We start from the raw sequence: 26638 nt of genomic DNA, 5'->3' as shown, positions 1-26638 counted from the left end.
CATCAGCTTGTCATCCCCGATGATGCACCTCAGGGACTCCAGGGTTTCAACCAGGAATCCCTGCCCTGGGCCCTTTTCATTTTCAAAGACCCAGCGATGGGAGCTCCCAGTGCTCTGGCCGTTTCCCTGACGTGGAAGCTTTTTCCGCCTCCTCATAAACTGAGTTTGGCCTCTTGGCCCAAGAATTCGCGCTTCCTCTATCTACTTCCCCATCTTTGGGACAGCCCCACTGTACATCTAGTCGCTAGGCCAGATGCCTCGGCCCTGCCCCTCTTCCCCTGCCAAAGCCCATCAGACTCAAGCCCTGTCCTCCTGTCCCCAAATCGGCCCTGTGGGTCTCCTCTGGGCCCCCTCGGCCCCGCTTCAACACAGTTCTCTTCTGCCTGGACCCTGGCCCTAGCCTGCGCCCTGGCATCCACTTTGGCCCCTGGAGGGTCTTTGTGCATCAAGAGCTGCCCCTCCCCTGCTTGCTCTCTTCCAAGGGCTTCCCAGCACCCATGGCCAGTACCGCAGATAGTGGGCCCTGGTGAGTGTGGAGTGAGGCAAGGTACAATACCCTTGGATGGGGTCAACGTCAGAAGTCTGTCTATAAAACATAGTCACCATTACCTCCCTGTGTCGTGCCTCGTAGCCAGATCTTGGCTCTTTCACATACATACTTTAATTATTTATGTGTGTAGGTGTAGAGAGAGCCAGACGTTAGGACCAGGCATATCCAGCTGGTCACAGATGTGTCATCTGCCGGGTGTGTGGCCTTGAGCCTGTCGCTTTATCTCTGACACCCTTTGTTAGAGGGAGACCCACGGGGGACTATTGAGCAGACAAGGTCTGTGGCCTACCCAGCAACCAACCGCTTTGGAATAAACTTCTGATTTGTTGGGGCGCCTGGGTGGCTCAGTCGGTTGAGCGTCTGACTTCAGCTCAGGTCACAATCTCACGGTCCGTTCGAGCCCCGCGTCGGGCGCTGGACTGATGGCTCGGAGCCTGGAGCCTGCTTCCGATTCTGCGTCTCCCTCTCTCTCTGCCCCTCCCCCATTCATGCTCTGTCTCTCTCAGTCTCAAAAATAAATAAACATTAAAAAAAATTAAAAAAAAATTCTGATTTGTTGATAACCACTGGCAAACCCTCTCACCCCCTTTTGTCAATGATTGCTCGGGAGAAGGTCCAGGATGCAAGGGGAAATTCTCATGGTTCGTGAGTTCGAGCCCCGCCTCAGGGTCTCTGCTGTCCTCACTAAGCCCGCTTTGGATCCTCTGGCCCTCTCTCTCTCTGCCCGTCCCCTGCTTGTGCTCTCTCAAAAATAGACCTTAAAAAAAAAGAAAGGAACACAACGCTTCTCTCAAAAAAATAAAATCTTAGCTATTCGTTTTTTAGCGGTGTGAATTTCGGCAAAGGGACAGCCTCTCTGGGTCTTAGTTTCCCCATCTATAAAATGCGGGTGAGGAGAGTACCTTACTCATAAGTTTGTTGGGGGGGGGGGATTAAATAGGATAGTTGTGCCTGGCACACTGGAACCAGGCAGGGCTTGGGAGGCCCGGGGTGGGGGGGGGGGGGGGGGAAGGGCCCTGAAGGACTTTTTTTTTTTCTTGTCAGAAGGATCTTTAGGCCCACTCAGGAACCGGGGGAAGGGAATTAATCAATGCCACAAACTTTCCCACTGTGTGTTAGGCCCTGGGCTGGGACGGGAGACCCAGCAGAGTCTAGATGAGGACAAGACTGTCCTCTTGCCAGTCATATTCCAGTGGGGTAGGGGTGGGTGACAAAGTAAACACAACACCCTGGTAAAATCAATATTATAAATTATATAATTTCTATTGTATAGTATATATATATATATATATATATATATATATATATATATATAATTTAAAAAAATTTAGTAAGTAAACTCTAACCCCAACTTGGGGCTCGAACTCATGACCCCGAGATCAAGAGTCTCATGCTCTACTGACAGAGCCGGTCAAGCGTCCCTATATGTAATATTTTTATATAAATATATTAACACAAAATATTTTATAAATATATGCTATGTATTTATTTAGTGCAAAGTATGTTTGTATAGTAGAAAGTATATATATTATATATTATTAGGCATGTTTACATACTTGTATATTATGAAGTATGTTTACATACTGTATAGTATGAAGTATATTTATGTGTCTTCTGATATCTATATATCAGGAGGAATACTATATACCTTTAAATGTATATATTTATTTATTATAAAACATAGAAAACTTCCATGTGTGGTGAATACAAACAAGTGTTATGGAACAAAACAAAGCAGGGAAGGGTGTATAATTTTTATTTTATTTTTTTTTTCATGTTCATTTATTTTGAGAGAGAGAGAGAGCACGAGCAGAGGAGGGGCAGAGAGAGAGGGAGAGAGAAAAATCCCAAGCAGGCTCCGCACTGTCAGCACGGAGCCCATGTGGGGCTCAATCCCAGGACTGTGAGACCATGACCTGAGCTGAAATCGAGAGTCCATTGCTTAACGGACTGAGCCACCCAGGCTCTCCGAAGGATAATTTTAAATATTGTGGCCCGGTGGGGCGCCTGGGTGGCTCAGTCGGTTAAGCGTCTGACTTCGGCTCAGGTCATTCATGATCTCACGGTTTGTGGGTTCGAGCCCCGCATTGGGCTCTGTGCAGATGGCTCCGAGCCTGGAGCCTGCTTCGGATTCCGTGTCTCCCTCTCTCTCTCGGCCCCTCCCCTGCTCATGCTGTCTCTCTCTGTCTCTCAATAGTAAGTAAACGTTAAAATATATATATATATATATATTGTGGACCAGAAAAGCCTCACCGAAGCTTTCTAAGTGGCACTTAGAAAACCTTTTGATTATGAAAATTTGGAATGTACAGAAAAATAGGAAGAATCATAAGGTTGCCCTCTATATTGGTGTTCAGCAATCTGCCACATTTTGCCTCATTTGCCTCTTTTGTTTAATGTTTCTGTATTTGCTGAACCATTTTAGGACCCATTCGAGCCATCTTCCCCACTCCACCCTTCAGCCTGTGTCTTCCAACAGTGAAGACATTTTCCCTACTATAAATCACTTTCCCACGGCATAATGAAATTAACGACTCCCTAATATCATTTAATTCCCTTAATATCATTTAATTCCCGGTAGAAGGTGTAATTGGAGCAGCCACCTGAAGCGGGTGAGGGATGAGCCAAGTGGGTATCTGGGGGAAGGGCGTTCCTAGCCGAGAGAACAGCCAGTACAATGGCCCTGAGGCTAAGAGGAAGCGCCAAGTGTTGCAGGAACTAACTGTAAGCCAGGCGTGACCAGAACGGAGTGAGCGAGCCCTGGGGAGAGAGGGGGGTGTGAAGGCAGAGAAGGAAGGGGCCAGACACTTCAAAGCCTTGCGGGCACTTAGGCTTTTCTAGGAATGAGCCCGGAGCCAGGGACGAGTGTCTAGCAGAAAAGGAGCTCAATCACCCATCCGTGGGGAACAGGCGCCCTCTGGCGGCCATGTGGGGAACAGGTCGAGGGAGGAGAGGTTGGACGCGGGGACCTTTCAGCGCTGCGGGCACTGAGCAGTCCAGGTGGGCGGGCAAGGGCGCAGGACCAGGGCGGGGGCAGCAAAGAGTGATCGGGTTCTGGTGCATTTTGAAGGTCAGACCAACGGGTCAGACGGGATGTGAGAGATCAGGTATGAGAGGAGAAAGAGAAAACAGGACTGCTTTCCCTTAACGCCCTTCTGTGAGACGTTTTGCGTGGTTATAGTTTGCTCATTGAATGTACCTCAATTTACTACCCGTTCCACTGGTAATGAACTTCTGCGTCCGTGATCCCGACACCAGTTCCGATGGGTTTTCCAACCCATTCGCCAACACCAGCCATTCGCCAACACCAGCTGGGCGTCCTACAGTTTAACTCAATTCCTGACGCTATTTATCTGGAGAGTCGCAGATCCTGCAAGTTAAGGGTTCGGTACCAGAAGCCCTGCTGAAAGGGCGGGCCTACGCCAGCCGACTCCATCTTGTTCTGTGTCCTTCACCTTGACCACACCTCCTCCCCTGGAGTAACCCCCCCCTCACCTGCCTAACAGGACTCGACCCTTCCCCAGGACCCTTCCCCAGCCAATCGGCTGAGGCCATAGCCATTACCTCACCAACTGCCCCCAGGCCCCAATAAAACCTTTGTCCTTTTGAAACTCGCTCTCTTTCCCTGGTATCTCACCGCTGCGTCGGTGCAGGTAGGGGATTGAGCTCGAGCTAGCTCGAATAAAGGCTCTTTGCTTTTGCATCGGACTCGGCTCCCTAGTGGTCTTTGGGGATCACGAATTTTGGGCATAACACTGCCCCCCTCCCCCCAACTTGAGATACTCGTTCCCAATCCAGGTTGTCACCTGTGCTTCTGACCCGTAAACTACAGAGCAGAGGTTAGCACAATCCCTTCCTTGGGTTGGATTAATTAGCTGGAGTGGTTCATAGAACTCAAAGAAACATGTTACTTACGAGATTACTGCTTCATTATAAAAGGATACACACCCCCACCCCAATTAAAAAAAAAAAAAAAAAAGGATATAACCCAGGAACAGTCAGATAAGGCATGGGGGAAGGGTATGGAGCCTCAGTGCTCTCTCCAGGGACAACTTTCCCCAAATTTCCAGGAGCTCATCCCCCTGGGGGCTCTCTGAATCCCGTCCTTTTGGGTTTTATGGCGTCTTCCTTACACAGGCAGGGCTGATTCAATCACCTGACCATTGGTGATGGATTCAACCTCCAGTCGCTCTCCCCTTCCCCCGTGTGGTCAGAGGGTGGGGCTGAGAGTTCTAGCCCTCTAACCACTTGGTTCGTTCCCCTGGCAACCAGCCCCCGCTCTTAGGTGCTTTCCAAAGTCACCATGCAAAGGCAAATGTGGTTGAAAGGGGTTTGTTAAGAATATCAAGGCACCTTGAACACTCTACAGCACGTCGGAAATTGTAAAGGTTTAGGAACTCTGCCAGAAACAGAATGGAGATCAAATATATATTTCTTTTTATAAGTCCCAATATTTCAGGGTGCGTCCCAATTTGGGGCTTTTATGAATAGAGCTTATGAATACGTCCAGGTTTAGCATATACTGATCAGCCGTTCTCCACTGGTTGAATTAATTCACATCCCCAAGGGCGCCTGGCTGGCTCAGTTGGTGGAGCATGTGACCCTTGATCTTGGGATGTGGGTTCAAGCCTCACTCTGGGTGTAGAAATGGCAAAAATACAATGTTTAGGGGCGCCTGGGTGGTTCCATCTGTTAAATGTCCAACCTGATTTCGGCTTAGGTCATGATCTCAAGGTTCATGAGTTCAAGCCCTGCGACAGGCTCTGTGCTGACAGTGTGGAGCCTGCTTGGGATTCTCTTCCTCCTCTCTCTCTGCCCCCCTCCTCCCTCCTGCGCTCTCTCTCAAAACAAGTACATACATTTTTATTTTTTTAAATTGTTTTAATGGTTTTTTTTAAAAATTTTTATTTATTTTTGAGACAGAGACAGAATGTGAGCAGGGGAGGGGCAGAGAGAGAGCGAGACACAGAATCTGAAGCAGGCTCCAGACCCTGAGCTGTCAGCACACAGCCTGACGTGGGGCTCGAACCCACAAACCACGAGATCATGACCTGAGCTGAAGTCGGACAGACGCTTGACCAACTGAGCCAGCCAGGCACCCCGGAGGTGGAACTTTAAACTGACCAGTAGCACTTGGTGACTTTACTGTGCGCATACAAAACTTTGATTTAAAAGTAAATGTGAAAAAATAAGGGAGTAAAGCAAACCCCATCAATCCAATAGAAGGAAGGAGTGGGAAAAAAAATCATACGCTGAATAGGCTCCAAATAGCTCAAAGATTTCAATGTGAAATACAAAACCATGAAAGAAAGAGGAGTCAACATTGGAAAGTTCCTTTATAACCTGGGTGTGGAGAAAGCGTTTAAACTGTGACTCATAATCCAGAAGCGAGAAAAGAAAACACCGATGCATTCAAATGGGGGGAAAATAGGATCCGACATTCTTCTTTCTTTTTTGTTTCTTTTTGAACAAACAGCCCTCAGGCCCTTGGGTGGAGCAGGCGAGGCCAGTTTGGGGAGGATCAGTGGCCCCGAATGGAGTATCCCGACCTTAGTGGGGTGGGGAGGGCTCAGCACAGTGGGGATCATGCAAGGTGTGTGTGCTGAGAGGGGGTGCTGGACTGGCTGGGTGAGCAGAAGCCCAAGGTAGATGCGGGAGTGGTGGGGGGGGGCAGATATCATTATGATAATGATTATGAGAAATACATATTTTGTCAGATAACCAAAATGTCTATTTCTCAGATGTAGTTAGTCTTCATCCAGTTCTTGAAAATGCCTCGGAGCCCTGCAGGTGACATGGTTGTCTTGTTATTAATGAAGGTGACTTTCGGACCCCACCCAAAGGTGGGGCTGGTTGCCAAGAGGACCCACCTTGGGAAAGAAAGGGTGGAACTCTCATTCCTACCCCACTTGCCCAACCTTTGGGGAGGGGAGATTGAATCAGCCAATGGCCAATGGCTTAGTCAATCATGGCTTTGCAATGGAGCCTCTATAAGAACCCAAAAGGACTGGGTTTGGAAAGTTCCAGGCTGGTGAACATGTGGAAGTCTGGGAGCCAGTGGCATACCTGGAACATGTACGGAGGCTCCAGACTTTCCCCCCCAGATCTCACCCTATGTATCTCTCCAACTGGCAGCTGACTCATATCCTTTATCATCTTTTAATAAATTTATCATCTCATATTCTTATCATCTTTTAATAAACTGATGAACAGGGGTGCCTGGGTGGCTCAGTCAGTTGAGTGTCTGACTTCACCTCAGGTCATGATCTCACGGTTCATGGGTTCAAGCCCTACATGAGGCTCTGTGCTGACAGCTCGGAGCCCGCAACCCGTTTCGGATTCTGGGATTCGGTGTCTCCCTCTTTTCTCTGCCCCTCCCCTGCTCGTGCTCTCTCTCTCTCAAAAATAAAATAAATAGACATTTAAAAATTAAAAAAAAAAAACCGGTGAACAAAAATGTTTCCCTGACTTCTGTGAGCCACCGTAGCAAATTAAAAGCATCCAATCTGGATTGGAACCTCCAATCTGAAGGGGGGGGCGGTATCACCTCTTAGCCCCACAGAAGACATGTGCTTCCTACATCCAAGAGCCCAGGTCTTTAATCACTTCTGGAAGTGCTCAGCTATTCTCTTCTTGAAACTCATCTCTCAGCTCTATATGTTCCTCTAGAAGTTTATTGGAACCTTGTGTTCTACCTTCCTTGTCTCCTTCAATTTTCCATCCACTTGTCTCTTGGAGGAACATACCGAGCCCTACGTGGGGCTCGATCTCGCAAACCATGAGATCGCGACCTGAGCGGAAATCAAGAGGCTGACGCTTCACCGACGGAGCCCCCCCAGGCGTCCCTGAATGTGCTCATCTTCTAGTTGCCAGTATTACAGACCCTAAGCTTTTTCAGAAAGATATGTTGTGATTTGGGGGCGCCTGGGTGGCTCAGCTGGTTAAGCTATCCAACTTCAGCTCAGGTCACCATCTCGCGGTTTGTGAGATGGAGCCTTTGCATCGGGCTCTGGGCTGGAGCCCTCTTGGGATTCTCTCTCTCTCCCCCTCTCTCTCTCTCAGTCCCTCCTCACTCTCTGGCTCTCTCTCCCACTCTCCCAAAATAAATAAACATTAAGGGAGGGAGGAAGGAAGGAAGGAAGGAAGGAAGATAACATTGTGATTTCAAAATTGACCAAAGGCTTTCAGTTGACCTGAAACAGACCAGGTCCCTGGGTCTGCTCAGGAATACAGAAACCACCCTAGGTATTTCAAATACAGGGAATTTGTCTGTTTCTTTGTTTATCTGTTTCTTTGGAGCGAGAGCAGGGGAGGGGCAGAGGGAGAGAATCCCAAGCAGTCTCCAAGCTGTCAGCTCGAACTCACGAGCCCTGAGATCACGACCGGAGCCGAGATGGAGAGTCAGACGCTGAACCGACTGAGCCACCAGGTGCCCCTCAAATACAGGGAATGTGTTAAAGGGAATTGGTTATGTGAGTGCAGGGAGAGTGCAGAAAGAAACCATGGCTGGACGCTGGATGCAGCCTGGAACTGTAGCGGCTGGGAAAGAAGTTCCTCGGCAACCACCTCCCGCCCCCTAGTCTCCTGCCAGGGGTCACAGAGATGGAGGGTGAGCTTCTGGATAAACAGCAGCTCTTGGCCTCCAGGGAACTGGCAGAGGGAAGAGTGCGTGAGCAAGAGAAAGTGCTCCTTTCACAGAGAAGGCTCCAGAACAAACAGCGGCTAAATCACATCTGCCTATGATGATAGGACGACTCTTAGAGAATGTTTTTCGGGCTGTGCTAACGAAGATTTGCCGCTCTGAGCGAACAGCTGTGGGAAGTAAATCAGGATCACCCAAATCAGTTTCCTAATCTGTGTGACAGTGACAAAGTGTACCTGTCCCGGAATCTGGGCTTGGTGGGAATTAACTTGGAAGGTAGCAGGGCTCGTGTCCTAGGACTGAACCTTCAACCCCCAAATTGTTGGCTTATGGACGAGTGAAGCCTCCCTTTCTTTCTTCTTCTTGTTTTTTTTATGGTTTATTCATTTATTTTGAGAGAGAGAGAGAGCGCAGAAGCATGGGATGGGCAGAGAGAAGAGACCAAATTCCAAGCAGGCTCCACACTAGCCCGATGGGGGTTCAAACTCACCAACTATGAGATCATGACCTGAGACAAGATCACGAGTGGGACGCTTAACAGACCGAGCCACCCAGGCGCCCCAAGCCTACCTGTCTGACAGGTAAGAAAAATCACAAGGAAGAGGAAGTATCAGGACCTCTAAATCAAAATCAAAATCTTGATCAGAAGAGAGGTACTGAAGAAACAAACACCTTTATATCCATGACACTGACACTTTAGAAATATTTTTTCAATGTTTATTTATTTTTGAGAGACACGGAGGGACAGAGCATGAGCGGGGGAGGGGCAGAGGGAGAGGGGGACACAGAACACAAAGCAGGCTCCCGGCTCCCGAGCTGTCAGCTACAGAGCCCGCCGCGGGGCTCAAACTCATGAACCGCGAGATCATGACCTGAGCCCAAGTCGGACGCTTAACCGACTGAGCCAGCCAGGTGCCCCGTGACACTGACACTTTTGTGTCAGTTTCATGTAAAGAAACTGATTGATTTGCTGATCACTGTACTCTGATCTGTCCTTGAGATACTAAAGGCATTTGGAAGGATCTGGTATATTCGACTTTCAAAACGTCCGATCAAGATTGCATTAATGTTTGTCTTCTCTTCAAGGCACTTAACTCATTTAGGGGAATCTGAGATGCCAGACTTGTGGAAGCCCATTGATCACATCTGCAGTGTTCAGATGTTTGGAGAAATCTAAAATTGTGAAACGCACAGCTATTTTTAGCTGTGGACGTAGTCAGTGAATGTTTAGAGGAAAGGGGATTGCTTAAAAATTCATTAATCATTACCAAAGAAACCCAAATAGTTGTGAATATTTGTGTCCATCCTTAAAAGCTCTTCTGACATTAAAAGACCCCACCACGATCTTTTGAACCAACGAGGAAGCTGGCATCCCTGGATATCCCCCTGCAAAAGAAGGAAGTTGGACGCCATATACAAAAATTAACTGTAATTCAATCAGGGACCTAAACCTAACGACCCAAACTATAAAGATCAAAGAAGAAAACATAGAATAGGGAAAGCTTCATGACGTTGGGTTTTGCAATGGTTTCTCAGATATGACAGCAAAAAACACAGACAAGAGTAGGAATAGAAAGGGGCGCTTGGCTGGCTCAGTCGGAAGAGCATGTGACTCTTGATCTCAGGGTCATGAGCGTGAGCCCCACGTTGGGTGCAGTGATTACTTAAATAAAGAAAGAAACACACTTAAAAATAAAATCTAAAAAAGTAAATAAAGTTTTTGCAGGGTGGGGTAGGGCGAGGCAAGGCTGTCTAGTCGTGTTCAGTGTGCCTGCCAATATACACACCATGTGCCTGGATCCCTCCCGTATTTCGTGACTTTGGACTAGGAACTCACTCAAGCCTTCCTCCGTGCGATCGGAGTTGAGTGACGCCTCTCTAGAGAAGCATTGCCTTTCCTTTGGCAGAGGACCCAGGGACATCACTAGTCCACCCGTCATCGCATTAATTTCTCAGTGTCCCAGTGCTTCAACCACCCAATTCGACCTCAAGCCCATGCCACATGAGATTGGTTGGAGTGGTTCTATAATTTCCAATATGGAATCACTTTCTTCCACTCAGGGCCCCAGCAGAAATAGGAAAATCTCCTCAAAGCTTTCTTTCTTCCTTTTTTTTTTCTTTAAGTTTACTTATTTATTTTGAGAGAGAGAGAGAGAGAGAGAGAGAGAGAGAGAGAGAATCCCAAGCAGGCTCCATGCTGTTAGCCGAGAACCTGATGTGGGGCTCCATCCCATGAACCATGAGATCATGACCGGAGCCCAAGTCGGATGCCTAACCAACCAACTGAGCCGCCCAGGCGTCCCTCTTCTTAGAAGCCTGTCCACACACTTAGAAGGATGTTTGGAAAGACGCCAGGTAACGACAAGGGCCACAGCATGGAATTTTTTCTCACGGGCGCAGCTTTTAGCGGATATAATTTTGAACTAATGGAAACGTTTTGAGACTTGTGCAAAGAGCCCCATGTATCTATCCGTTGCTAGGTTCTTCAGTTCTCGCTGTTCCCGTTCCCCCCCCCCCCGCCCCCGCAACCCCCCGCGTTTTGCTTTATCATCCGCTCGCTATCTCTCTAGGTTATTATATATTTACATTTCCAGAAACATTTGAGAAAACACTGGAGATACCATGCCCCTTTGTCCCTAAGTACTTCAGCGTGTATTTGCATTTGCTAAGAACAAGGACGTTCTTTTTAATAACCGCAAGGCAATCATCAAAATCAGAAAAATTCCCGTGGATCAATTACCACTATCTAATGCACTGAACTCATTCAAATTTCATCAAGCGTCTTCCTCACCACCGGGATGTCACCTGATTGCTCAGAGAGCTGCCTCTGGTGTCCATTAACACGAGCATTTCCTCCTGGCCTTGTCCTTAACCTTGACTTCTTCCAAGAGAGTCAAGGCCGGTTGTTTTGCAGAAGGTCTCCTGATAGGAAAATGTTTCCTCCCTCACGATTCGATTCAGGTTAGGCAGCACAAGGCTGGCTGGATCTTCCCACCTCCCACCTCCTGCACCCCCCACCTCCACCCCCACCCCCACCCCCGTACCCCCCCCCCAAAACAACAACAGAAACAGATCCACGTAGAGCAACTACGATAGCAGAAATTCACCAACAAACATTTTGCACAAACCCCTGACATACAAGTGACTGGGACCAAAAAGGAAGCTAGCCAGACTGGAACTTTCCCTGCAGGGGGCACTCCATCCAACTCTTGATCTCTGAACTCCGGTCACGATCCCAGGGTCCTGGAATGGAGCCCCGTGTTGGGCTCCGGGCTGAGCGCGGAGCCTCTTAGAATTCTCTCTCCCTCTCTCTCCGCCCCTCCCCTGCGTGTGCGTGCACACTGTCTCTCAAAAATAAAATAAACTCATGGGGCGCCTGGGTGGCTCAGTCGGTTAAGCGTCCAACTCTTGGTTTCGGCTCAGGTCATGATCCCACGGTTCGTGGGTTCGAGCCTTGAATCGCTAACCGTGAGGGGCCTGCTTGGGATTCTCTCTCCCCCCCTCTCTCTCTCTGCCCCTCTCCTGCTCGTATTTGACATACAACATTGTAAAAATTTAAGGTGCATAAACATGTTAATCTGATACATTTACATAGCATAATGTGATTGCCATTGTAGTAATTATGAACACCTCTATGAGGTTTCATCATTATCCTTTCTTTTTAGGGGTTGGACTAAAGGTCTATTCTTGTAAAAACTAGCGTAAGGAAACCCCAGGTTGATTTTGGCAGGAGCTCTGGGGGTAAAGGAGAGAAAAGGCTTGGGTACTGGTAGGAGGGGAAACAGAGGTAGATCTCTCTACAAAACTTTGGAGAAGTGGATATACTAACAGGTAATTTCTATTTGCTTATTTATTTATTATTTTTTAAAAATATTTTATTACTTTTTTAATGTTTATTTTTGACAGAAAGCGAGAGTGCAAACGGGGTAGGGGCAGAGAGAGAGAGGGAGACAGAGGATCCGAAGTGGCCTCTGCACTGAGAGCAGGGCGGCCGATTAGGGGCTCGAACTCCCGAGAGCCGTGAGGTCATGACCGAAGCCCAATTCAGACGCTCCACCGACTGAGCCACCCAGGCACCCGAAAGATTTTATTTTCAAGCTATCTCTATATACCCAACGTGGGGCTCGAACCCATAACCCCACGATCAAGAGTCTCACCCTCCTCCAACTGAGCCCGCCAGGAGTCCCCGAGATGGTTATGTTCTTAAACACCGTATGGAAAGAACAAAGAGTTGAACTTTAAGAACTCTGAGCCCGGGACAGCGATCCCGGTCCACACCCCTCCTAAACGTCCTGACAGGTGAGCAAGACCAGACGAATGTAACAGACTGCACAGGTGTGCACCAAGTTCAAGAGCATCCCCTGGAAATTCAAGTTCACCTGGAACCTGTGAATGTGGCCTTATTTGGAAATAGGGCCTTTGTCCGTGGAATCCAATCAAGATGAGGTCACGCTGGACCAGACCAGGTCCTAAACCTGACGTGACCGGTGCCCTCATAAGAAGAGGGTAATTTAGGGACACCTGGGTGGCTCCGTCGGTTGAGCGTCCAACTTCAGCCCAGGCCATGATCTTACGGTTCATGGGTTCGAGCCCCGCGTGGGGCTCTGTGCTGACAGCTCAGAGCCTGGGGCCTGCTGCGGATTCTGAGCCACCCAGGCCCTCCCCCTCCCCCCACCCCTTTCTTTTTTTAATTTTGACACTAACCTGCTTCTAATGGAAAGGAGAGACAATGCGATTGGGAGTTAACATCCCCAGGTGGGGGGAGAGGTGTTTGCTTGTTTAACACATTTTGCAGTTCTGTAGGTTTCCTGTCTGGCTTCCCTCTTCCAGGGTCCCGCCCCTCTCTGGGTATCTCTGACACCCCCCCCCCCCCGTCTCCCCACCGAGCCCCACGTTTGTCCCTCTTCTCCTCCTCCTCGTCCTGGGTCCTTGACTTCCTCTCTCTGGGTGTCTATCTTAGGACCCACCCCCCACCATTCCGCTACCTCTTCCCTCCCCGCCAGGCTGGCCAGGTCCGCGTTCTCCAAGACTGCGGAGGCTTGCAGGGGTGGGGTGGGCGGGAAAGTGATCAGGGCAGATGCCCCAAGGTGCTTCCTGCTCCCTCGCAGAAGGGAGACTTTCCAGAGTCAGGTGGACTCCTCTGACCCAGGAACATACATCCCACGTGAAGCTCCCCCCCCAGCCACGAAGCTGCTCTTTCCGGCGACTTTTGTGGCGTTTCGGATTCTGCTTCCGGTGACAACTCTTTCCCTGCCGGAGCCAGCCCAGTGCCACCAGAGCGGACAGCCACACTTGCCACGAGATGCAGAGAGCTTCATTTCCTCCAGTCACTGAGTCCCTCCTGGGACCTGCTGGGACCTGCAGTTATATCCCCTTTCCACTGAGATGTTCCTCTCATTTGAACCTTGGAATTAAAAATGAAGGGCCCTGGGGCGCCTGGGCGGCGCAGTGGGTTAAGACTTCCACTTTGGCTCAGGTCATGATCGTACAGTTTGAGCCCCGTGTAGGGCTGTGTGCTGGGCTCTGTGCTGAGAGCTCGGAGCCTGGAGCGGCTTCGGATTCTGTGACTCCCTCTCTCTCTGCCCCTCCCCCACTCATGCTCTGTCTCCGTCTCTCAAAAATGAATAAACATTAAAAAAAAAAAAAAAAATGAAGGGCCCAAGACGCCGTGGGAGTGGGTCAGACTCCTGGACATCAGCGCTGTCTGTGAATCTGGGCTGTTGTCTACATTTCTGTCCTCCCTTCTGTCCCACCCAGGGAATCGCTCAAAGAACAACGTGGAAATCTACGCTGCGGGCGGGGAGAGAGAACAGGCAACCCGCTCACTGGGACTGCATTCTGTGACAGTCATTGCACTCCAAGTCCATAAGCACCTGGACGGATGAATTTAGATCCTCAAGCCCTCTTCTAGAGAACCAGGACTCCCAGCCTTCAGCCCCTCCAGGCCCTCCCTCAGCACAGGGTTCCCAGTTCCTCCCTCAAACACTCACACACGCGCACCCTGACCCTCCTCTCAGATTCTTTATTATCCCAAGTAGGCAAAATAAAAAAATAAATAAGATAAATACCAAATAACCCAATAAATAAAGAGGAGGCCCCACAGCAAACAGCCCGTGGCTTCAGGAAGCGTAGCTGGGACTTTGGCCCTGGGAAGGCCCCACCATGCTCAGAGGGTCCGAGGAGCCCACGTCCGGGGGCCTGGGGGCCAGGATCCCTGGAGGCTCCGGGGGTGCCGGAAGCAGGCCTGGCAGCGGCAGGAAGCGGGCAGGTGCCCGGGGGGCCGAGTCCCGGTATGGGGAGTTGTGGGGGGGCAGGCGGAGTGGGAGCCCGAGGGTCTCCGAGTGGTAGATGTTGTATCCATCCTCCAGAAGCAGCTCCCGGAAGCTGCAGGCTGTGGGGTCAAAGCGGAGCTGAGGGGACAAGAGCGGACATCGGAGATACGGGATTCTTCTGCACCTTCCTGCTGCAGGACCCAGGAGTCCCCGGCCCCCAGCCCCTCCTCCGGGACACAGGCAACAGAAGCAGGCTCCCCCTTTACCCCTGGGCAGTCCTGCAAGGCCTACCTCCCTGGCTTCACTTCACAGAGACCAATATTCCAGCCCAGGGACCAGTCAAGGCTCTCTGAGTCCAGACAGAGGCGTCTGGCTTCCACCCAAGGGGTCATGGTCACTTTACAGGCCATGGGTCCCCTGAGCAGCCCTGTGCCCAGCGTGAAGCAGGCAGCTAGGAGCCCATGCGGCCCAGCAGGGGTCACAGGTCACAGGACTCAGGCGCTCCGTCATTCACGGGCCTCGTGACTCGGAGCTGGTGTGTCCCTGCCTGAGCCTCAGTTTCCCTTTATGCACAAATGATGAGGTCAGCTCCCGGGTGCAGGGGAGGTGGCGAGGCGGGGAGCCACACAAGGAGCACAGAACCAAGCCCGGCTCAGGCCCAAGGTGCGAGAGGTGGAACCCTGGGTGGTGAAGGTGATACGGGGGGGGGGGGGAGCACGAGGAGGGGGGCGATCCCAGAAACTCACCGATCCATACAGTGTCCCATCTGGGCCCTGGCACAGGAACCTGGACGTTTTGACCCCCAAGATTTGAATTACTCCCGGCTTCAGGGCTTTTAGCTCCAAGAGACCTGAGAGGAGAGAGTGGTCAGGGGCTCAGAGGACCTCTGCCCAGGCCCGTCTCTCTTAGAACCAGGGGTCTAGGCTCCCAGCCCCTCCTCCCTCAGACCCAGGGGTCTGGGCCCCCCAGCCCCTGCTCCCTCAGACCAGGCTCTGTCTATGCACTCACTCTCAGGGCTCCGGCGAGCGGTCCCCACCACTGTGCCATCAGCCTTGATCTCGAGGTGGACCTCTGTCTCCTGGGTGTCGTCCGTGTAGAGGAACCGCTGTCGAACTTGGCCCCCGAATTGGAGGAGGGGGCTGGAGTCAGGGATAGGGTGTGCCTGGCAGGCCTCCGGGAAAAGGACCCCCAGCATCATCAGGACCCACAGTCCCAGGTGCTGGGACCCGGCCTGGTCCCAGCCCATCACTGGCTCACGTCCTCAGGTGAGATCCGGGGTCTGGGGCTTGAGGAGCCGAATGGTCTAGATTCTGTCTCAGATCCCGGTTGTCTGGGACAGGAGATTCACGGATTGCACCTTAGTGAGCCTCAACGCCTGGGTCTTCGTGTCCGCGGATTCCCAGCTGACAGAATACCCCGGTCTCTTAAAATGGATGCAGGCACTCCAAAATTTATATCCAGACAGACCTGCCCAATCACCTTCCCCACACCTGACCCATGATATTTGACCCACTTGGCAAGAGCTAGGATTCCACCGTGGCCAGATCAGCCTGAGCCGAATGATGCAACCGGTGTGGGGGGGGGGGGGGTCCTTCCCGCTGGGGCCCTGGACTCCCAGGTCTGAGGAATCAGGGGGACCGGGACCTGCTGACTGGGACTTGGCTGAAAGGGGCTGGGGGAGGAGAGGGCTGGGGGCCTGGAAAACTGCCTCCCTGGCTGATCGACGGACACCGTGCCCCATAACCGGGATTGCGGCATCCTGCCCAAATTTCTGTGGGTTTCTGGGGGGGGGGTGCGGGCAGGGAGGGTGTCTCACATACACACACACACACACACACACACACACACACACGGACGTTCCTCGATCATCAGGAGAGCAGCAAAAGCCACGTGACCAAAAGCCTCCCGCCTCAACCTCACCAACCCCAGCCCAGAGGTTCCTCGGGCACCTAATGAGCCTCTCCTCCCTGATGCAATCCCGGGACCTCTTTCACCAGAGTAGCTACCCCAGGCCCAGAAAGGTGTTCTCAAAATAGCCTGGGGTGGGGAGGGCGGGTGGAGGGTGAAAGTCTGACTCAGCGCCTCTGGGGTGGGGGTGGGGGGGGGGCAGAGCCAGGCTCTGGAGGGGGGAAGTGAGAGACCAGAGCCCAAAGGGAATGTGGGGGGGGGGGGTTCCTGGAAACTGTAGGTACAGAGACCGGACACCCTCCAGTGCGGAGGTCTGAACGTCTCCAGCAGAGGAGGGGGCTGGGGCTGGAAATCCTGGGTCTGTGGAAGGAGGGGCTTGGGTCTGGAGACGAGAGGGGAGTCAAATTCCTGGGTCTTTAGCTTTGATTTATTGAATGACAATGATCACACGGCTCCAGCCCAGGGAAGTGGGGCGGGGGGGGGGGGGGGGGGAAGGGGGTGGCGGAACCGCCCGGACAATGGAAGCGGCTCCAGGTATACACCGCGGAGCCGAGACCCTGGATCCCCAACCTGGGGCCCCAGCCTCCCGGTGAGGCTGGGCTTGACAGGCCCGCTTCCCCTCCTGCTTTCTCCTCCTCGCCCGCGGGGAGACGCTGCCCCCGGGACGCGCCCGTCTGGAGAGGAGCCGTCGGACCCCGGATCGTACGATTCCTCAAAAGGAGAGGCTCAGCAGTTCGCAGGTGCACCGTGCGGAGACGGGGAATCAGCGGCCCCCGGTGTGCGCGGGGACACCCTTCGGGCCGGAGGCGCCCACGTTCGGGACCCTGAGAGCTGGAGGAGGTTTCCATCGGCTCCTGGAGCAGGCCTGGCAAACAGGTTCTGCCTCCCCACCGGGAGGACCCGGTAGAGGGCGGAGGATCTTCGCCCCCGCCCGGGCCTGGTGTCTGCGCCCTCCCCAGCGGCTGGGGCGTGGCCGGGCTCGGAGCATCCAGATACTCTGGGCGGCCCTTCAGCCCAGGCTCGGGAGAAGGGGGAGAAGTCGATGGACCCGAATACCTGGGTCCGGCATTGCGGCTGGGCGCCGGGTCTCCATGCTGTGGAGGCTGGCCCTGGAGAGCCCGCCCGCGGGCCGGGGCGAGGAGGAGGGGGCCGGGCGCGGGTCCCCGGGTCTGGGGAGGGCAGGGGGGGGGGCGGGGGTTACCAGCTTAGCCTGGGGCGCCGGGGCGGGGGCGGGGCTCCGCCTCCGACCTACCTGCCCAGGTCGGGAGGGGCGGAGGCTGGGAGTCTCGGAACCGCGCCCATCTCCTTCCTCCCTCCCCCGAGCCCTAGGAGCCAGTCGGGGGAGGCGGCATGGAGGGGAGGGCTGCCGAGCCTAGGATCCCGGAGTCCCGGGTTCCGGGGGCGGCCGGATGTGGGCTGCACCTGCGGTCGGCGCGCTCCAGCCTCTCTAAGCCCGCCGTGGCTCTGTCACCCGCCAGGAGCTCAGGTGAGTGGGACCGGAGGATGCCTGGGACCCAGGAATCGGGGCCTTCGGTCCCAGGAGGCGCAGCCCCAACCGCTAGCCCCGTAGGACCCCAGGAGTCTCCACCCCACCCCCCCCCAACTCCTGCTCGTCCAGAGGCCGAGATCCCTCATCCAGTCCCCGACCTCCAGCCTCTCATGTTCCACCTGGCCTGTCTCTTCCCGTCACCCCCATGGCGGAGTCCTCACCCTCCCTCCACCAGGCCCACCCCAGAGAGGAGTGGGTGGCACATCACCCAACTAAAGTGGGACTTCCCGGCCCGGAGAGCCAGATTCCAAGGTGCGGATGTGGCAGGCCGGCTCCGAGACCCGTTGCTATCTTGGAAACACCAGTTTTCGACATTCGCCGTCCCCATCCCTGCAGATCCAAGCGCCCACCTCCCTCCCCTCCCTCAGATCCAGGCCCCTGATCCCCTTTCCCTGGGACCCAGGAGTCTCAAGCCTTGGTTTCCTCGTTCCCCCAGGCCCCTGCCCACGGACACTTCCTCCTGGGGCTCCGGGGCCCCGCTAATTCACCTTTCCTCCCGTGCAGCCATGTGGGCCCCCAGCCAACGGCAGCTCTGTGTGGCTTTCCTGCTAGTGTGTGTCCTTTCAGCCACCTTGTTCCTCTACGTCCACCAAGACCTCTTTCCCAACGGCCTGGCCCTGACGGCCCTGTGTCCAGGCCGCCGCCCGGTGCCATCCCCTGTGGCCATCCTCTGCCTGTCCCCCAACACCTCCGCCTGCCTCAAGCCCCCCGCCTCCCTCTCGGGAACCTGGACCATCCACCCAGACGGCCGGTTCGGTAACCAGATGGGGCAGTATGCCACGCTCCTGGCCCTGGCCCAGCTCAACAGTCGCCGGGCCTTCATCCTGCCCGCCATGCACGCCGCCCTGGCCCCCGTGTTCCGCATCACCCTGCCGGTGCTGGCGCCCGAGGTGGACAGCCGCACGCCCTGGCGGGAGCTGGAGCTCCACGACTGGATGTCCCGGGAGTACGCCCGCCTGAGGGACCCCTTGCTGAAGCTCACCGGCTTTCCCTGCTCCTGGACCTTCTTCCACCACCTCCGGGAGCAGATCCGCAGGGAATTCACGCTGCACGACCACCTTCGGCGAGAGGCCCAGGGTCTGCTGAGCCGGCTCCGCCTGGGCCCCACCGGGGACCGCCCTCGCACCTTCGTGGGCGTCCACGTGCGCCGCGGGGACTACCTGCGGGTCATGCCCCACCGCTGGAAGGGGGTGGTAGGCGACCGCGCTTACCTCCGGCAGGCTATGGACTGGTTCCGGGCACGGCACGAAGACCCCGTCTTTGTGGTCACCAGCAACGGCATGGCCTGGTGCCGCGAGAACATGGACACGTCCCGTGGGGATGTGATCTTTGCCGGCGACGGGCAGGAGGGCTCGCCGGGGAGGGACTTCGCGCTGCTCACACAGTGCAACCACACCATCATGACCATTGGCACTTTTGGCTTCTGGGCCGCCTACCTGACCGGTGGGGACACCGTCTACCTGGCCAACTTCACCCTGCCCGACTCCAACTTCCTGAAGATCTTTAAGCCCGAGGCTGCCTTCTTGCCCGAGTGGGTGGGCATTAATGCAGACTTGTCTCCCCTCCGCTCGTTGGCTGGGCCTTGAGCAGCGGGGAGACTTTCTGGAATAGCTCGGGCCAGCGTTCTGGGTCTCCGGAGGCCTAGCGGCTTCTGGAGAAGCTTGTGGTAGCCCCGTAGCAGGCGGGCACCCATTTCTAGAGTAATCCTAGTTGGCTAGACTTGGAGAAAGAGGACTTGGAGAAAGAGAAACCTAGGGGCTTTCTGTAACTGCCTGGACGTTCTAGAACCAGCAGGGGATCTTTTCCTGAGGCCTGGCAATGTCCAGAGAGGCTCACGTCAGTTCTGGAAGGCAATGCCTTACCCACTGTTCCCAGCACGGATCCAGGGTACTTCTGGATGGCTTCACCCCAAAAACGGAGAACTCCCCCCCCCTTCTGATGTTGCCTCTGGTCTTTTCTAGAAGAGAAGGACAATCCTCAGGACTGAAAGAACTTAGGGGTAGTCCACAGCAAGCACTCATCCACTCCCCTGTTGTGTTTCTGGAGTGGTTCTAGAGAAGGCCAGGTCTCAGGCCTGTGGAGAATCCTGCAGGGCTTCCCCAGAGGGGATGAGGTTCTGGAATTCTAGGAGGATCTCATGAAGGGACACTCAGAAGTTCAACACCTCAGCCACTGCCAGAAAGACTGGCAGAACACAAAGTATCTGTCCTGTGAGGTGGGAAATCTGTCCAACCTCTCAGCCTCTGAGAAAAAGAAAGACAAAGGCCCGTTTTTGAAATTTAAAAAGAAAAAAATGTTTTTTAATGTTTATTTTTGAGAGAGAGACAGAGACAGAGCGTGAGCAGGGGAGGGGCAGAGAGAGAGGGAGACACAGAATCGGAAGCGGGCTCCAGGCTCCGAGCTGTCAGCACAGAGCCCGACTCGGGCTCGAACTCGCAGATCTAGAGATCATGACCTGACCTGAAGCCGGGGGCTTAACTGACTGAGCCACCCAGGTGCCCCTTGAATTTTTTTTTTTATATGTTTATTTTTGAGACAGAGGCAGAGAGCAAGCAGGGGAGGGGCAGAGAGAGGGAGAGGGAGACACAGAATCCAAAGCAGGCTCCAGAGCCTGAGGTGGGGCTCGAACTCACGAACTGCGAGATCATGACCTGAGCCGAAGTCAGACACTTAACTGACTGAGCCACCCAGGCGCCCCAGAGAGTCTATTTTGAGCAGATAGACTAAAACGTGGGATTGTTCCTCCACAGGTGGGGGAGAGGTATGGATGCTGAAATACAGCGGCTCCTGGAGGAAAGCCTTCCAGAAACCTAGAGACTTTTTTTTTTTTTTTGTCAAAAACTGCCAAAGACAGGCACTTTACAAGTTGGCTCTGAGTTAAGGTTACCTTTCTTCTCAATTAAGAAAGTTTCCTTCTCTGCAGCTGGGCTGTTGGATGTAACGGGATCGATTTTCTGGAATTCAGCCAGCATAAATAAACGTCATGAATGTTTCTTTTGGGCTTGCAGAAAGCTACAGGTATGGGGACCCTTGCCAACCTGGGCTTCCTCTGATTTCACAGAACCACTAAACCCGGTTTCGGGCTTCAAAGGCTCTGTAGGCGCCTGGGTGGCTTAGTCAGTTCAGCCTTCGACTTTGACTGAGGTCATGATCTCGCGGTTTGTGAGTTTGGGCCCCAGTGGGGTTCTGTGCTCACGGCTCAGAGCCTGGAGCCTGCTTCGGATTCTGCGTCTCCCTCTCTCGCTGTCCCCACCCCTCCACCCCCGCTCGACCTCTCTTTCTCTCTCTCAAAAATAAATAAACATTAAAAAAAGAATTAAAGGATCTGAAGGTCTGAAAGTATACGGGACCCGGGCTGGCCTGAAACCCAGGCCAGAGCACAAGGTCTGGCCAAGGAGGATGGGATTCTTGACTCAGATTCCAGGACCCCCTTGGTGCTTTTTTGTAGGGGATGAAGGTACCTAGCGTTATTACAGACAACTCTGATCGCGTCTCCTACGTACCCAGAAGAATCCAAGCCCCCTTTTTTTTAGTCTTCTCAGGGAGTTTTGAGGGATCATTCACTATTCAGCTGCCACAGGTGGGAGAGAGGGAGGTATGAATTAAAAGTCCACACCACCAAATCCTGTCTCTGCAGGTGTTTTGGAGTCCACTGTGTGTGTGTGTGTGTGTGTGTGTGTGTGTGTAAGAGGGGAAATCCAGAACTGCTCACGTCTAGGGGTATTGTCCCTGCTGAGATCTGGCAGCCTCCTGTTCTCAGGCTTGTGTGAGTCGCGGTTCCTGTTTTGTTTTAATGTTTATTCATTTTTGAAAGACAGAGAGAGGCAGAGCATAAGCAGGGGTGGGGCGGAGAGAGAGGGGGACACAGAATCCGAAGGAGGCTCCAGTCTCGGAGCTGTCAGCACAGAGCCCAACGCGGGGCTTGAACTCATGAACGGTGAGATCATGACCTGAGCCGAAGCCGGACGCTCAACCCACTGAGCCACCCAGGCGCCCCGCGGTTCCAGTTTTTATGGTGGTTTGATTCTTGATGTAGAAAAGGAGAGAGAGACCTTCCAGGACCCCCATAGGTCTGAGCCCCAGGTTCTTAGTATTGGCTCTAGGCCTCTTTCTTCTGGAACCCTGGCATCCAGCCCCTCAGCTACGGAGAGAAGGAGGAGGGAGTGAGTAAAGTGTGGAACTCTGGCCAGGGAGACACCCCAGGGCCTCCTGGGAGTCGTAGTCCTGCGGCTAGAAAGGGCCACTTCCCAATTCCGTGGCTTGACGCCAAATATTCCAAAAGATCCCAGGCATCTAGCCGAAGCCTGGGCTCAGAAACTCAGGGACGAAAGGAGGCTGAAGGCCAGATGCCCTCGCCTGAGCTGACCAGATGAAACTTCTAGTCTGAGAAGGAGGCCTCTGCGATTTCCTGGAACCATAGGCGGAGCCCTCCTTTGTGGCCGTCCAATCGGACTCAGAGTTGGGTTTGTGGGCGGGGCCAAGGAAGCTCCTGGGCGTGTCTCCAGGGAAGTCGCGCCCCCACGTCCGAAGCTAGAAGGGGGAGGCTGTGGGAATTCCTTGTAGATCGGGGGAAACGGTGACTCGGACTCCAGTCACAAAGCTCTCCACATCACGTGACCAACCTCACCTTCGCTCCACAAACGTCCTCAATTTTAGCCGTGGCAAATAAAGTGGAAGGACGTGACCGGCTCGTCCCCTCTAAAGGCCCTCAGCCTGGATTCGGCCCTTCAGCGAACCCGAGTATTCCAGGGTGCAACATTCAAGGTCAAGGTCGGGCAGCGGCTGTCTAGGGTGCATCGGGACTCCGGACTCCTCGGTTTCCTAACCGAGAAGGGGGAGCCCTGCAAATTGGGGGGTCTTACTCTCGGGGAAGGGGTTCTTTCCCGTTACTGATCACCCATTCCGTGTGGGGTGGGAGGACCCTCCCCGGGTTCTGTGCGGGCTGAGCGCTGTGGCCGCAATGGGTCCCCAAGTAGCCCTCCTGGTGGCGGCGCTAGCCGGCTGCCTGCTTCCTGCCGGGGGCTGTGTCATATGTGATCAGAGGGTCGTGGCCGCGCTGGACGCCTTGGAAAAGGAATACCTGCCTACCCACATGGCGCGCGAGCGTCAGAGACAAGTGATGGAAACGATAAGACAAACCGTGAGAAATTTCTGGGACCTGCCATATTTAGAGGATGCCTTTATGGGGGTTATAGGTGAGGGCAGGGTAGAGCGTGGGAACCCCGGGTCGTGGAAAAAGAGGAGTCTGGTGCTAGGATTCCTGGGAGCAGGGACGGGGTGCGGGGAGGGAGGGAAGGGCCGGAGCCAGAGTCTACTGGGTTCGTGATGGAGAGGGCTGAGATGCAGATTCCAGGGCTTTCCGAGCACTAGGAAATACTGTGTTCTCCTACCCTTACCCTGCAATTTTATGTAAAAAACTACAACTCCCAGAAGGCAACAGACAGGCAATCCTTTACAGCCCTAGCCTTGCCCAATAGCCACATGGGCATTGTAGTTTTTAACACTAGCTGAGCCAATGGGACCACAAGGCTTCGAATCTGAGGTTCTATCTCCCCTCCCCGCATCCCCCGTGTCCCTCCAGATGAGGCCACAATGGAAACGTCAGTGTTGGGTTTTCTGAGGAGTATGACACTTATCACAAACAGTGACATAGCAGGTAAATGGCAGAGTGGCCAGGGGAGGGGCTTCGGAATCCTTTGGCTCTGGAGCCAAACTGCCTAGGTTCAAACACCGGCCCTGTCATCCCCTGGCTGTGTGGCCTTTAGGGAGGGATATCACAGCTTTGTCACCTCCAAACTGGGTCATAACGGTGCCTGCACCCAGGCCAGTGACTTAGCCCAGTGGCCAGCATGGTTAAGTGGTCATTCAATTTCACTGCCCCTCTCGGAGATGGCCCCAACCTGGAACGCCAGCCTCTTCAGACGGGTACCTGTACCTCCTCCTGGGGTGGGTGGGAGGAGGGGTCGCACTCTGTCACCCTGCTCTTTCCCAGATGACACTTTCGTGAAGGAGTTCTCCTGGATGTTGACTCTGGAAAAGGCAGCCTTTCAGCGCAATGTTGCTCGGTTCCAAAGAGAGGGTGAGGGAAGATGCGTTCCCTCAGGGACCACAGCCCCTTCCTCCACCAGTCCCGGGGTCCCTGTCCCCAGTCCTCTGCTTCTCTATGTCCAGCCCCTCACCACTCCCAACAGCGTCCTCCCTCCAACCCAAGAGCCCAAACCCCAACCTATTCCTTCTCCCCCTCTCTCGTGTCCTTTAACTTAGAAATCTCATAACTTTTTTTTTTTTCTTCCTTCTGAGGCAGATTTCTGTCCCAACAAATGTGGTGAGTCCAGATTAGGGAAGCTGGTTTTCTATCCCCCATTCTGGCCCCGGTTAATACCCAGCCTTTCTCCTCCTGCTTTGGGTCTCGATGGTTCTTCCTTCCCCACGTCTGAGAGGTTCCTGGTCCCCAGTGGTCCTTCTGCACAGCGGATTTCCTGGACAGCGGGTCCTATTCCATGTGGGCTCCTCGCTGAGCCCGGTTAGATCCCTCTTCCGGCAGGTCTGCCTTCTAGCCCCGCCCCTTGGGCTGACCTCTCGGGATTAGGCGCTGGGCCCCGCCCCAGCCCTTGACCCTGCTCTCTCTTTTTAGTCTCTTCTATCAGGATAAATGCAACCTTGATCCTGCCCCTTCAGGTATGATGTTGCAGCCTCTGATCTGGTGCAGTAATTGTAAAAAGCAGCTTCACGTTTGTCGAAAGTCCACAGATTGCGGTGGTGAGAGAGCTGGGGCCAGCTGGAGGGGGTGGGGGGTTGGCGCAAGAGGGGCGGAGCCAGAGGAGAGCCGGGGTCTAGAGAGGCCAAAGAAAGGAGCCGGCCCACCAGAAAAGTGGGGGCCAAGACCAAGTGCGAGGGAGTTGAGGGAGAACCAAGATGCATCCCACCGTAACCGCCTGTCCCCAGTGCGCCAAATCAACGTCCACGAAAAGGAAGACTTGGTCCTGGACTGTGAGCTCAACTGGCATAAATTATCTCAAGGCCTGACCTATTACAGCTTTTACAGGGTAGGCCCTTCAACCCCATCAACCCCATGTCCATTAGGCTTGGTTGAGCGCCCACCCCGGTATCCACAAGCTTGTTGCCACAATCCCCATGACCCATAACCTACCAGGTTTGACTTCTACGGGTCCCCGGGGACCCCATGCCCTTACCAGTGACCCTAGACTCCCATCTCCCCCACTGAGAACCCGTGATGCTCTCACACCTGTACTTCCCCAAACCCTGAACTCCCCAGGCCTCTGTGACCCCTTGAGCTTGGGTCTAGGTTTGGGGGAGCAATTCTGAGACCTTGGTGTACAAGGGGAAACAGCCCACCCTGACCAAGCCCCTGGTGGGGCCAGAGGATGCAGGTGACTACCGCTGTGAGTTGGGCACTGTGAGATCCCTCCCAGCCACGGTCATCCATTTTAAAGTCACAGGTCAGAGCTGGGGAGTCGACGGAAGTGTGGGAATCAGGGTCCTGGGGTTAGGGGACAGTCAGCTTGGGGCATGGCCTATGGGGCAAAACTTCCTGTCGGGGTGTCATTTCAGGCCACGGGGGTGTGGCCACCCGCCACGGTGGCCGGGGTCCAGGCAGATAGGGTCGCGATTGTCTCCTCCAAGGCCCGGGTCTTGGGGGAAGTGGAGGGGAGGGAGCTTGCCTGGGCCACGGGGGACCTTGGTGGCCTCCCAACGCTGCTCTTTCTCTCTCCTCTATCAGTGTTGCCTCAAAGAATCATTGAGGAGACACCGACATCAAACTTTGAAACCGAGGAGCAGCTGTCCCCAACCCTCCAGCCTTCAGAGTACCCTAAGCCCGAGAAGGTGCTGAGAAGCGTTCTGGTAGGGCTGCTGATCTGGGGCTTTGTGGTGCTGATCATCAGCTTTGTCACCGCGTGAGCCAACCCTGATGAAGGCGGGGCACGAACAGAGGGACGGGGTCTCCAAATCCCAATGCGGGAGGGGGTCCTTTAAGGGAGAGGCCTTAGAAAATGGTAGTGATGATCCAGCCTGGGTCATTGCTGGAATAAGACCAAATATAGGGAGGCGAGGAGGGCTATCCCTCAAGACCTAACCTGGTTCCACTATCTGCCCCCCGCCCTCCCCCAGCGTACTTTGCTTTCTGCCTGGGAACGTGATGGATTCCATAAAGTCCTGGTTCCTCACTAACAAAGTAGCCGCCCTGCAGAGCCAGGTTCCGAAGGCACCGAAAGAAAACGACACAGCACCAAGTCACAAATAAAGATTCATCTGGTTGCCTAAATACCGGATTCATTTCCTCGGGTCTGATCCTCATTTTGGCTTTCGAGAGGAGAGGTCTGGGGTTCGCCTCCTGTCCTAGAAGGAGAGCCCGGGAACCCGGGTCCCTTGGTCATGGCAGGGCCCCCTGGCTGAGATGTAATTCCCGAATCGAGGAGTGGGGAAGGGCCAGCCCTACCCAGATCTCCTCCCCCAGCCTCGCCCCCTCACAGGACGCCCCCTCCCCGCTCTTCCAGCCAGAGTTTCCTCTGGCCTTTTCCTGTTCCCCAGCCAGTGCTGGGAGCCAGGGCAGAGGGGTCAAGAACCAACCCGGGTCAACGAAGACAGGGCGCCGAGGTGCTGTTGGGACCCGAAGCAGAGTAGGAACCGCGGGACCAGGGGTCCACACCCCTCCTGCATCAGACCCAAGAGCCATCCCAGTCCCCAGCCATCTTCCC

At 54.1% G+C, this 26638-nt stretch overlaps 3 protein-coding genes and 1 long non-coding RNA gene across 6 annotated transcripts; 2 read left to right on the top strand and 2 right to left on the bottom strand.

Moving 5' to 3' along the window:
* Window positions 1–14194: 14194 nt before the first annotated feature.
* Window positions 14195–15906, bottom strand: FGF21 (fibroblast growth factor 21). The gene is made up of 3 exons (XM_015087189.3): window positions 15473–15906; window positions 15211–15314; window positions 14195–14602 (listed from the first exon to the last, which is right to left on the bottom strand). Exons 1-3 carry the CDS (start codon window positions 15708–15710, stop codon window positions 14312–14314), a joined length of 633 nt encoding a protein of 210 aa, XP_014942675.2. The 5' UTR covers window positions 15711–15906; the 3' UTR covers window positions 14195–14311.
* Window positions 15907–17581: 1675 nt separating this feature from the next.
* FUT1 (fucosyltransferase 1 (H blood group)) lies at window positions 17582–22300 on the top strand. Its single transcript, XM_027038005.2, has 2 exons — window positions 17582–17858; window positions 18426–22300. Exons 1-2 carry the CDS (start codon window positions 17723–17725, stop codon window positions 19505–19507), a joined length of 1218 nt encoding a protein of 405 aa, XP_026893806.1. The 5' UTR covers window positions 17582–17722; the 3' UTR covers window positions 19508–22300.
* Window positions 22301–22464: 164 nt separating this feature from the next.
* Window positions 22465–26205, top strand: LOC106988694 (izumo sperm-oocyte fusion 1). 3 transcript variants are annotated; one of them, XM_053211086.1, is made up of 9 exons: window positions 22468–23116; window positions 23503–23577; window positions 23914–24000; window positions 24226–24246; window positions 24600–24680; window positions 24867–24967; window positions 25228–25381; window positions 25663–25837; window positions 26052–26205. In XM_053211086.1, exons 1-9 carry the CDS (start codon window positions 22882–22884, stop codon window positions 26182–26184), a joined length of 1062 nt encoding a protein of 353 aa, XP_053067061.1. In that variant the 5' UTR covers window positions 22468–22881; the 3' UTR covers window positions 26185–26205. The 3 variants fall into 3 exon arrangements, with proteins under 3 accessions (XP_053067062.1, XP_053067061.1, XP_053067063.1); XM_053211088.1 differs by having other exon boundaries at window positions 22474–23116; window positions 25663–25784; XM_053211087.1 differs by lacking the exon at window positions 24226–24246 and having other exon boundaries at window positions 22465–23116.
* LOC128313302 (uncharacterized) lies at window positions 26171–26637 on the bottom strand. The gene is made up of 2 exons (XR_008293808.1): window positions 26511–26637; window positions 26171–26279 (listed from the first exon to the last, which is right to left on the bottom strand). It is a non-coding gene; the product is annotated as an uncharacterized LOC128313302 (long non-coding RNA).
* Between the last annotated feature and the right edge of the window lies 1 nt (window position 26638).

Source organism: Acinonyx jubatus, chromosome E2 (assembly GCF_027475565.1).
Source record: "Acinonyx jubatus isolate Ajub_Pintada_27869175 chromosome E2, VMU_Ajub_asm_v1.0, whole genome shotgun sequence".
Taxonomy (NCBI): Eukaryota; Metazoa; Chordata; class Mammalia; order Carnivora; family Felidae; genus Acinonyx; species Acinonyx jubatus.
This window is presented reverse-complemented; position numbering and strand designations above follow the sequence as displayed.

Coding starts and splice junctions, on each gene's coding strand:
- FGF21 (XM_015087189.3), bottom strand. CDS start 15,710: ATGGGCTGGGACCAGGCCGGGTCCCAGCACCTGGGACTGTGGGTCCTG. Junction 15,315..15,472: donor CGCTCGCCGGAGCCCTGAGA/GTGAGTGCATAG, acceptor CTCTCCTCTCAG/GTCTCTTGGAGCTAAAAGCC. Junction 14,603..15,210: donor ATGGGACACTGTATGGATCG/GTGAGTTTCTGG, acceptor TTGTCCCCTCAG/CTCCGCTTTGACCCCACAGC.
- FUT1 (XM_027038005.2), top strand. CDS start 17,723: ATGGAGGGGAGGGCTGCCGAGCCTAGGATCCCGGAGTCCCGGGTTCCG. Junction 17,859..18,425: donor GTCACCCGCCAGGAGCTCAG/GTGAGTGGGACC, acceptor CCTCCCGTGCAG/CCATGTGGGCCCCCAGCCAA.
- LOC106988694 (XM_053211086.1), top strand. CDS start 22,882: ATGGGTCCCCAAGTAGCCCTCCTGGTGGCGGCGCTAGCCGGCTGCCTG. Junction 24,681..24,866: donor AAAGTCCACAGATTGCGGTG/GTGAGAGAGCTG, acceptor GCCTGTCCCCAG/TGCGCCAAATCAACGTCCAC. Junction 25,382..25,662: donor CATCCATTTTAAAGTCACAG/GTCAGAGCTGGG, acceptor CTCCTCTATCAG/TGTTGCCTCAAAGAATCATT.